At 43.9% G+C, this 11,725-nt stretch overlaps 1 protein-coding gene across 1 annotated transcript; it reads right to left on the reverse strand.

Annotated features, from left to right (window-relative positions):
• Nucleotides 1–304: 304 nt before the first annotated feature.
• On the reverse strand, nt 305–10,541 carry LOC117044204 (mitochondrial amidoxime reducing component 2-like). Its single transcript, XM_033144736.1, has 7 exons — nt 10,229–10,541; nt 8,265–8,438; nt 6,967–7,129; nt 4,056–4,196; nt 3,559–3,620; nt 3,407–3,478; nt 305–569 (listed from the first exon to the last, which is right to left on the reverse strand). The coding sequence occupies exons 1-7, from the start codon at nt 10,489–10,491 to the stop codon at nt 446–448; spliced, it is 999 nt and encodes a 332-aa protein (XP_033000627.1). The 5' UTR covers nt 10,492–10,541; the 3' UTR covers nt 305–445.
• Between the last annotated feature and the right edge of the window lie 1,184 nt (nt 10,542–11,725).

The following is an 11,725-nucleotide window of genomic DNA, read 5'->3' on the forward strand; positions in this document are numbered from 1 at the left end:
AGAAGAATAGCTGAAGGACTACACAGGTGAAACAGATTAGGCCTACTTATTTATAAGATGTAACAGAGGTGCTGTTAGTAAAGTGAAAAAAGGGGGCAGCTAAAGAAAGTTTAAAGGCAAGTGAAGGATGTCAGCTAGACTCTACATAGAAATGATGCGGCAATGTGAGAAAATGATGATGATCATATGTTTGGAACATGAGTGGGGAACCTGGTTTTAAGAAATTTTATTAAGTTTAATTTAATTTGGTATGATTTGTAATAATTTGGAAAATTAATAAAAACAAATAAAAATAAACCCATGGTTTGTCTTAACACACATTTATTATTGTTGCATATAAGGTAGAAAAGATTCATTAAAAAAGGCCCCCAAACAATTATGTTTGGCAGAGTTTTCATGAAAAACATACAAAATAGTTCCCTTTGTGATGGATGTATTTACACCATCAGATTGCCTTGTACACAGTATCTCCAACTTGAATTGTTCCTGTTTTATCAATTCCGAAATACCATCCAAAGAGAGGGTGTGTTCTGTATATATGCCGTTCAGAAGGATCACACAGGCGGTAACTGTAGAGAAGATTAGAGAACAATAAGCCACCCACAAAATAGTTAAATATGCTAGTTTTCAAGTTAAGTGATTAAGAAAACATTTTTGTAAGAAGCTGATAGAAATACAAGATTTCCAAACATATAAAAAGTTTCACTTTGTTACTTTCATGATTGGCAAATTAGTAACAACTCATTTTGGGAGCACTGTAGATGCAAAGGACATCTCAGAGAGACAAAACCACTGCCAAATTAGCATACTTACTAGAGAGCAAGCACTGATGAAATCAATAGGTCTTAATGATTTTGCAAAGTTTTTTGCAGATAAAGTCGCTCATATTCGGGAAGAGGTAGACTCCACTGTGGGAGCAGGGCAGGGGCGGGAGAGTGCTAGAGTCCTGTCTAGTCAAGTTGCATGGGATCAATTCCAAACTGTTACCTCTGAGGATATGGACAGGCTGCTTGGACGAGTGAAACCAACCACCTGTCTCCTTGATCCTTGCCCATCCTGGCTTATAAAAGCTAGCCGGGAAGGGCTGGGCAATGGGGTTCGTGGGGTGGTGAATGCTTCTCTCTGTGAGGGAGCCTTCCCAGACCCACTGAAAGAAACTGTTATTAAACCACTTCTTAAAAAAACCATCTTTAGATCCAGCCAATATTGTCAACTATTGCCCAATCTCTAATCTTCCATTCTTGGGCAAGGTGATTGAGTGAGTGGTTGCTGAACAACTCCAGGCACGCCTGGAAGAAGCGAACCATTTGGATCCCTTCCAGTCAGGATTCAGGCCTCATCATGGGACTGAAACTGCCTTGGTTGCACTGGTTGATGATCTCTGGCGGGCTAGGGACAAAGGTGAGAGCTGTTTCCTAGTTCTGCTGGATCTCTCAGTGGCTTTTGATACAATCGATCATAACATCCTTCTGGAATGTCTAGAGGAGCTGGGGGCCGGGGGCACTGTTATACAGTGGTTCTGCACTTTCCTCCTGAGCCGTGTCCAGAAAGTGGTCGTGGTGGATGAGTGTTCTGACCCCTGGGCTCTCACTTGTGGGGTGCCTCAGGGTTCTGTCCTCTCCCCCATGCTTTTCAACATCTACATGCAGCTGCTGGGAGAGATCATTGGGGGTTTGGGCTGGGTGTTCATCAGTATGCGGATGATACCCAGCTCTACCTCTTTCAAATCAGAACCAGGGAAGGCAGTGAAGGTCCTGTGTGAGTGTCTGGAGGCTGCTGGAGGATGGATGGTGGCTAACAGATTAAGGTTGAATCCTGACAATACAGAGGTACTATTCTTGGGGGGCAGGGGGCAGGCTGGTGTGGAGGACTCCCTGGTCCTGAATGGGGTAGCTGCCCCTGAAGGACCAGGTGTGCAGCCTGGGAGTCATTTTGGACTCACAACTGTCCATGGAGGTGCAGGTTAATTCTGTGACAAGGGCAACTGTTTATGAGCTCCATCTGGTACGCAGGCTGAGACCCTACCTGCCCGCAGACTGTCTCGCCAGAGTGGTGCATGCTCCAGTTATCACTGGCTTGGATTACTGCAATGCGCTCTATGTGGGACTACCTTTGAAGGTGACCCAGAAACTACAACTGATCCAGAATGCGGCAGCTAGACTGGTGACTGGGAGCGGCCACCGAGACCACATAACACCGGTCTTGAAAGACCTACATTGGCTCCCAGTACGTTTCCGAGCACAATTCAAAGTGTTGGTGCTGACCTTTAAAGCCCTAAACGGCCTCAGTCCAGTATACCTGAAGGAGTGTCTCCACCCCCATTGTTCTGCCCAGACACTGAGGTCCAGTGCTGAGGGCCTTCTGGCAGTTCCCTCACTGCGAGAAGCCAAGTTACAGAGAACCTGCTCAGAATTCCATTGCACGCTAGTTGCATGGAAACTGGTTGCATTCAGGTCAACAGGACTTTGTTTCGAGTGTTTTACTTACACATCAGAGGGCTAAATTTGTTGATTAATCAGATCTATTGTGAAAAACATTATAGCAAATGAAGCACACTTAATTAAGAGGCTCTTTAATATTTTGAATCACAGAACCAGAGTTGGAAGGGACCCTGAGGATCATCTAGTCCAACCCCTAATAAATGTTAGTCTTTAAGGTGCCACAAGACGCTTTCCAGTTTTAAAAAATAAGGCTGGAGCCAAAGTGTTAGGGCATTTCAGCTCAAATAATAGAAATGTAGAACTGGGAGGTACCAGGAGGGTCATCTAGTCCAACCCCCTGCAAGGCAGGAAACCCAGACCATGTTCCCTTTGAAACCATGCCAGACCCTGCTTAGCTTTCCAAATGTGCTAGTAGTTTTATTGCTGCTGCACCACCACACAGCATTTCTGTGCACATTTATCCGGGAATGGGTACCACTGGACTAAATGAGGGTTACTTCTGAGTAGAGGCTTGCACTAGTCATCTTGATCCCAAACAAGCATGCCATCATACTCACCTACAATAACAACTTATTATTATTATTGTCATTACTGAATGCTATGTTGACCAGAAAAGCAGCTGGTATGCTTCATTCCAAGTATTAATTTGTTGTTTATTATAACGCTCGTTGGTTCAGCTATTACCATTAGATCATTAGGAACATTAAAGAGAAAAAGCAGAGCACACTACACTCTTAAAAGCTGTTCAGTGGACAGATTTCATATTAGTAAGCATTCAGAATGGTTGGTTCAACAAATAATGTATTATTTTTAGTCTAGTTGGGAAAAGTTACTGCCTCACTGAAACAGAGAGAGAATTCCCACAGAACCAGGATTTCAAGACATGATCAAATTTTGAGAGCTGCATACAGTCATTAGTCTACCTACTCAGATGACAGAGGAGGAACTCAGAAATTTTTTGTTACCTTTTCAAGGTTTCAAGAGGCTCTTTTCTGTCCATGATGCCAGTGTCTGGATCAACAGTAGTAAGTATACACCTGTAATGAAGAAACAGAATGAGGTAACAGCAGCCTCAAGTACTTCCTTGCTTCTTCAGATGCAATCCAAAATTGCTCACCTTGGGCACCCCATTGCACCTTTCATTTCTGCATCACCAATGATTATCTCATCCCAGGTATCCTATGGAAATATAGTGTTCACAATATTAGGTCGTTTGTAAGCTTTGCATTTAGAATGAGTTTTATTACGTATTTTATATTCATTTATTAAATTTATATCTTGCCCTTCTTCCCAAAGGAGCCCAAGGCTGCACTAAAGAGTTCTGCTTGCATATATAAACATGTGCCCTTATAAATGCAAAAGTACTTTGCTGCAGTGACAGAGTAAAAATAATAATTTGGGGTGTTTTGTAACACCTCCTCCCCACATCCGACTAGGTTGCCCCAGCCACTCTGGGCGGCTTCCAACAGAATATACAAAAACGCAAGAGAACACCACACAATAAAAGCTTCCCAATAGTGGGCTTCAGATGTTCATGGAAGGTCACATAATTATCTCTTTGACATATACAAGTGGAAAGGTGTTGTTTGGGGAGGGGGATATTCCATGTATTACCTCCTCATGAGAACTGCAACCTGTGACCAGAATGTTTGGTCTGAAGTTGTGTATTCTAACTTTCTTATCCAATCGGGTATTTAATTCTTCTAAAGATGCTTCAGAAAGCACCATAACCGGGCTGCAGTCAGGATAGGCAATCTAGAGAAAGATAGAGAGAGAGAGATTGTCATAGGAAAGACAGCATTTAATCTGGCAGTGGTCAATTGCCATTTTATTTATTAATTAAAACGTACATGGTTGTCCATCAACAGATATTCTCTGGGCTGCTTACAGAACAAAAAGGGAAAAACAACATCCCATATGCAGTGATTTAAAAACCAACAACTTTCCTCCTAGCAGAGGCAGAATAAAGCTATTATCAGCTCAAATTTAAAAGAAAACAAACAAAAGGATCAGAAAGTCCAATGATTTAAATGTTTGCTTAAAAGGCCAGCCTTAATTGGTAATGACCATTAAAGGCCGCTTACAGCAGAAGGTGTGGATAAAATATTGGACCACAGGTGTAGTGGAAATGGTTCTCAAAGGTTTTTCGGTTTTAGTATTGGGCCTGTTGGATTTGTATGTAATGCCCTGGCCAGTAGCTACTTGGAAAATGATTAAAAAGCCTTTCCTCCTTGTGAAGGAAACATGTTGTGTGATGGTGGGTTTTTTTTTAGACTATTTATAGTGGATAGTAAATGTAATGGCTCTCAAGAATACTGGAGTTGCCTGCCGCAAAGCAGACATATCTGTACAAGTAGTGGTATGGCACAGAATGTTTTCTGTTTCACAAGTTCAATAGCAGCAATTAATTGATGGCAACTGCAGAAGTATTAGGCAACAGTAGCAGTTCCAAAGTCTTTAGCCCAGTAAACAAACATGCTAAACTAGGTCACTCTGTAGGGCAAGGGTAGGGAACTGGAGCCAAGGGGCTGGATCCAGAATTCCCAAACATCCCACAGGAAGCTTTTGACAGAGCTGCCCATCAGGTAATTCAGCTTCAAAGAAATAATCAGGAGTACGCTCTAAGTGCACTCCTTTTTAATTTGGCTCTGTGGGTTTACCTGTCATGACATCAGGTGTGTGTGGTTTGGGACCAAACCATACTGTAGGCCAGGCATAGGCGAAGTCGGCCCTCCAGATGTTTTGGGACTACAACTCCCATGATCCCTAGGTAACAGGACCAGTGGTCAATGGATGATGGGAATTGTAGTCCCAAAACATCTGGAGGGCCGAGTTTGCCTTTGCCTGCTATAGGCCAAATGGGGAGGGATCTACCATGCTTCATTAGACCCATGGGATAGGTTCTCATTCACTGCTCTAGGGCACTGGATAATTTCCCAATAGAAACTGAAACTTTTTGATGCAAATTACCTTATGCCAATTTTTCCAATTTGCATAGGAAAACTTTGCAGTTCGGTTTTTTTCAAGAAAATCCACAGCACTGTATACAAGTTCCAACATTTTATTTATTTTAAAATTGTGTACCTACCACCCTTTAACAAGGCTTCTTGGGAGATTTACAGAAACAATAAAATACACAATAAGTTACAATACATAAAAAGCTTGGGAGAATAAAAAGGTCTTTGCCTGACACCACAAGCAGCTGCCAGCACTGAGAAGACTCTAAACTTAAAGGTATAATAGGGACTTAAGGTGTGTACCATTTTTGTTTAGGAAGGCTTTCCCTGGGGTGTAACTCATGTCATTTAATCAATTTCATCTCTGATTAAATTGTCGTGCTGCTTCTAGAGCTGGTGTGAATTGTTTTATGGTTTTTAAGTTAGTTGAATTTATTTTATTGTTTTCAGAACATGTTTCCATATTCTATTTTGTTCTAAGCATGTACACTGCTTCAATAGCTTTACGTTGTGAAGGAGTCTATAAATTTATTTAATTAATAAACAACTACTTTCCCAGGAACAGGCCTACTTTAGTTCCTTATTTTTATATTTACATTTTTCATTATGAATTATTTGTATTGAATCAGATTGTTGCAGGACATACGATCTTTGTTACACTTTTCTATGCCTTATGTAGAAAGGCAGCATACAAATTAAAAATGAGAATGACAACTAGGAGAGCAGCATTTAGCTAATGAGACTATCAGGCTCATGGCTTGCAGTTTCATTGTAAGTGATCAAAATTATGCTCATCTCTGAAGAAAGTTTGACAACTAGCAACACTTATCTATTTAGTATCCCTCAACGCAACAGCCACCAAATATGTAGGAATTTCCCACTTGCTTTTCAAAGGCAGAGGTCACTAGTTTGGTCAAGCAGGTCTTTGGAAAACAAGTTTAGACTTGATAATACAATGGGAAAGAAGAAGAAGAAGAAGAAGAAGAAGAAGAAGAAGAAGAAGAAGAAGAGGAGGAGGAGGAGGAGGAGGAGGAGGAGGAGGAGGAAGAAGAAGAGTTTGGATTTGATATCCCGCTTTTCACTACCTGAAGGAGTCTCAAAGCAGCTAAAGGATAAGCAAAGGATGTAAAGGATCTGTTAATGTTAACGTAACATCCAACTAAAGCAACAAAAACTTCTTATATCAAATGCCATTGTTCAAACAATGCTCTATTGAAGTTAAAATCCAGTTACAGGTATTTTAAGCTTGTACTAGGGGGCTTCCAGAATCAACCTGCACATATAACTTATTTGCCTGCAATCCATTTATATTGGTCATTACTACTCAGCTTAAATGAACAGTAGATTGGTTGGTTAAAGTCATGAAACCAAATACAGGTAGGTAGCTGTGTTGGTCTGCCATAGTCAAAACAAAATAAAAAATAAAAAAAATTCCTTCCAGTAGCACCTTAGAGACCAACTAAGTTTGTTCATGAAACCAAAGAATATACCCTTTGAAAAGCAAATTCACACTACAAAACTATGAGTGGTGGCACACTCCAAAGATCACTACAAAGTTGTTTTCTAACCTTATCAGTGGGTCGGAAAGGTTTCATAATATCTTTTGAATTCCGAGGAACCATGTTCGGCTCAAACTGAACCAAACGGTATGGTTCTGATTTCAGGAAGGTTGTGATCCACTGAGCTGCTTCTTCTCCACAGTCTCTACCTTGGACATCAAAGCCAAACAGCCTGCAAGATTTGTGGGAGGCATCAGTACTACAGTACTATCTTTCCTAACAACTGTAATTAAAATAATTAATACTACAATGCTGGAGAAGGGGGGGGGAGCTAATAATTTTCTCAAATGGAAATCCCCACCCATACCTGTCATTTGCCCTATTAGAGAAAACATACACAAAGCCAAGGAGTTCACATGTTCAAAAACTACTCTTCCTAAAGCAGTTTAGGGTCAAATATAGAGAACCTCTACATACAGAAGCATAGTTTGTGGTAACTCTTCAGAATGGACAATAAGGCTCAAAACTTGAAAATCAGTTGCATCGCACACACAAAAATAAATTACAGGTAGGTAGCCGTGTTGGTCTGCCATAGCCAAAACAAACAAACAAAAAATCCCTTCCAGTAGCACCTTGGAGACCAACTAAGTTTGTTCTTGGTATGAGCTTTCGTGTGCATGCACACTTCTTCAGACACATTCTTCAGGTATCTGAAGAAGTGTGCATACACACGAAAGCTCATACCAAGAACAAACTTAGTTGGTCTCTAAGTTGCTACTGGAAGGGATTTTTTTGTTGACAAAAATCAATGTCATTCACTGGTGTCCCCTTTCGGATATTGTCAAGATTTTTTAGAATGGAGGATTGCCTTTTTAGCCAACTCTATGCCAGTAACGCGAGATGAGCACCGCAACCCCAGAGTCGGACACGACTGGACCTAATGGTCAGGGGTCCCTTTACCTTTTTTATTGCTGTAGCTTGGAGGGGAAGGGAATATTAAGAATTATGTACAACAGGCATATCCAACAGGTAGATCTACTGGTAGATCCTTGGACGTCTGTGGTAGATCACTGGTAGATCATTGGCTCCCCCCAAAGAAGCTGAACAACTGTGGCTCCCCTTAAAAAAGCTCAACATTTTACCTCCCCCCTGAAAAACCTCAACAACTTAGACCTGAACCCCCGCAAAATGGGGCTGCCTCCTTCCTAAAAAAAGCTGAACCCCCCTGAAAATAAAGCTGAACCCCCCCCCAAAGGGGGTAGATCACTGCCAGTTTTTAAAACTGTGAGTAGATCGCAGTCTCTTGGGAGTTGGCCACCCCTGATGTACAACAACTAAGAAGTGACATACAGGGAAGTCTAAAGCACCTGCAATTCTGCACTGGGTTTTTGACCGATAGTTGGACAGGAATACGAAGATCCTTCATTTCTGGAGCTCTCAGAGTTAAACAGCCATTTTCACTGGTGACAGAAATCAGTACTAGCCGAGGCTCCTGACGAGCGGTCACTGTATGCCCATCTTCTGTTTTTACAAGCCAACACCTGAGTTAGAAACAGACCAAAATTGAAAACTGATAAGGCTTTATACATCTGATGGAAATGGACAGTAGCCCACAAAATCTTAAGACATACATTTTAGTCTTCATGGTGCCACAATACTTTTTTGCTCTACTGAAAGGTGAAGCAGTTGAAAGAAGAGGAAGAATACACTTGACAGTTTTTGAAATGGCCCTTGTAGCTGCCCCTCTAACAACAGCACTTTCATCTGTTGCAAATAGCAGGTGATGATGTTTATTGCCATGTCTTGAATCGCTTCCTCTGACGTTTTCTGTTTGCCAAAGCTCCGTTAAAAGGAAAAGAAGCAAGCCAAGCAAAAACCCTAAGGGTCAAGGAGCATGGTAAGTACAGTAGAGAAAGCTCCTCACTTCTCTTTCGGGAGGGACAGGATGCAGCCTGACAGAAAGCAAAACACCAACAATAGGGGATGCCAGCATAAAGTATTGAGTTGTACAACTGGAGAAGTGGAAAGTCAGGATGGAAAGTGTCAAGATTCAAAAGGTCTTACATTCTGAAGAAAAGAACAAAGGGCTAAGTCCCTACTCACAGTATGAGTTGCAAATCACAACCAGGTAAAAATACCATGATATTCCACCTTCTGCCACTGCCCTTGTTTCCTTGCAAAAGGCCCATGGGGGCAGGAGTGTGTGTTTTTGGGGTGGGGTGGGGTAGAGTGAAAGGAGATTCAGCTTAACTTGGCACCTTCAAGGTATTTTGACTGTGGCATGTGCTTCTCTTTAAAAGAGCCTATTTCCAGAACAGGCACGGGCAGCTGTAACCTTTATCGCACTTGGAGCGGTTTCTTTTTACTATGAATCAAGCAATTTATATGAATGGCTGTTATGTGGAAGAGGGAACAAGCTTGTTTTCTCCTGCTCTGGAGGGGGCAGGACTTGAACCAAGGGTTTCAATGTTACAAGAAAGGAGATTCCAACTAAACATCAGGAAGAACTTTCTGAACAGTAAGGGTTGTTTGACAGTGGAACAGACTCTCTCTGGAGATTGTGGTCTCTCCTTCCTTGGAGGTTTTTAAGCAGAGGTTAGATGGCCAAATGAATGCTTTAGTTGAGATTCCTGCATTGTGTGTGTGGGGGGGTGGACTAGATGACTGTCGGGATCCCTTCCAACTTTACAATAGGGCTGGACTTCTGTGTGGAAGGACTATAAACTCATTGCAGTTCTGCTACTCAGGAATTGTTAATGGTAACCTGTGTCTTCACAACTGGCTCCAATGTGGCACTCAGGGTTCCAGTATATAAATGGAATAGATCCCGCAAGCCCGCCTACTAGAATATTTCTGTGGAGTTTAACTCTCAGCTGGAAGTGTGCCTGGGCATAGCCAAGTGGGGGCAGCTGCCTCCCCTAAATCAATAAAAATACTTAACTGAGGTTCAGCCCCCACTAACATGAAACCTGTCCCCGCAACATAAATCCTGGCTATGCCCATGGAAATGTGCAAAGGATTTGCCCAAACAGCTACAATCTTATGCAAGCTCGCCTAGGGTGTTAGCTCTATCGAAATGCACACTTCGATCCTTTGCACACTTACCTGGGAGCAAGCGCCAAAATGCACTTAGTTTGAGTAAACACGCGCACGTTCCTGGGATCAAGGGCGGTATCTAAATTCGATAACTAAAAATTTGACGCACGTGTTCTTAAAACACCTGTCCACACGCTTCTCCAAAAGTTTGGGAGGAAAGCAAGTTAGAAGGGTGGCTGGGGTGGGGAACCCACAGAAGCAAGAAAAACCGACGCCTCCTGACTTGCACACCCACCTGTCGCCCATGTCCCCGCTGCGGAGGCCCAGCTCGGTCACCTCCGCCCGCTCCACGGCCACCCCGCGGCAGGACTTGACCGGGTAGATGAAAAGGCCAGAGACCCTTCCCACCGGCTTGAGCTCCCGCCGCCCTGGACGGAGGCGCCTCCGCCGGCGCCAGGCTGCGGCAGCCCCAAGCATGACGAGGACGGCCAGAGCGCCGGACGCCAAAAGCCAGCCGGGACGAGGCTTGGGCAGCGACTGAAGAGCGGAGCCGGCCATGGCGGTGGCGGCTGCAGCAGCGCGAGAGAGAAGATGCGCAGTGGAGGGGCCGGCGCGAGTTTATATGAGAAGCAGGCCGCTCCCTCGACGCTTTCGCAGCTGCTGCGGAGGGAAAGGAGACGCCGCCCCTCGAGCCCCACTGGAGGCCGCGGCGCGGGAAGAGCGGCGTTTGGGCGGAAATCTCTGACCCTCCAGCTATGGCTGAACTACAGTCTAGAGCCGGCCCACCCATGAAGCAAGGTGAGGCAACTGCCTCAGGCGGCAGTATCAACACAGGCGTCATATCTGGTCTCTAAATAAGATATCTCCAGCCGCTGCCGCTGCCGCTGCCGCCTTGGCGTTGCGCTACTTGGAGGCTGAATCTGCCACCTCCTCGGCACACCCCCCTCAAAGTCTCCACAACAGCCTCTCAGCGAATAGGAGGCACTGCTGGCTTCCTTCCACCTCAGGGAGGAAGTGGCGGGGTCTCCTGGGCTCAGCACTCGGACACAGTGATTCAGAGTAGGCCCCTTCCCACATCCCGCCATTTTATTGCCCTCCCTATTTCTGATGGATATTTTCACTTCCCCCTTCTTCCCTGGCAAGGGGGAGCACCATATTGTGGCTCACCTCAGGTACTATAGCTCATTTATTTGTACCCCACCTTTCCTCCAAAGTGCTCAAGGTGGCAGACCTAGTTTCTCCCCTCCCCTCTCCATTGTATCCTTACAACAACCCTGTGAAGCAGGTTAGGCAGAGAGAGAGAGATTGGCCCAAGGTGACCCAGTGAGCTTCATGGCCAAGTAGAACAAGGACCCTGGTCTCCCACTCTTCCCATTGATCATGCTTACTGGAGCAGATAGGAGTTGTAGTCCAGCAACATCTGGAGGGCCAAAGGTTCCCCACACCTGATTCACTTCAGCATTTGAAGTGGATGAAGTATGCACATAACTACCTAAAGAGCCCCACATATGCATAAGGCCAATAAGGTTAGAATGTATGATTTCATTAAAATGTCTGCTCACAAACTAAGTTCTATTGCAAAACTTTGAGCAGTATGTTGAATGCTATCCTTATAGTGCATAATCCTTAAAGGCAGTTTGGCTCCCTCACTCAAGAATGTTGAAAATCCAGCTTGTCAGAGCCTTTATTTGGACTACTCTGCAAGACAAAGTTAGATTAGATCCTAACTTCTAAATCAGGAAAATTGATTTCATAATGCTGCAAGCAGCATTGAGCAACTGGGGCAAGGTTT

Source organism: Lacerta agilis, chromosome 3 (assembly GCF_009819535.1).
Source record: "Lacerta agilis isolate rLacAgi1 chromosome 3, rLacAgi1.pri, whole genome shotgun sequence".
Taxonomy (NCBI): Eukaryota; Metazoa; Chordata; class Lepidosauria; order Squamata; family Lacertidae; genus Lacerta; species Lacerta agilis.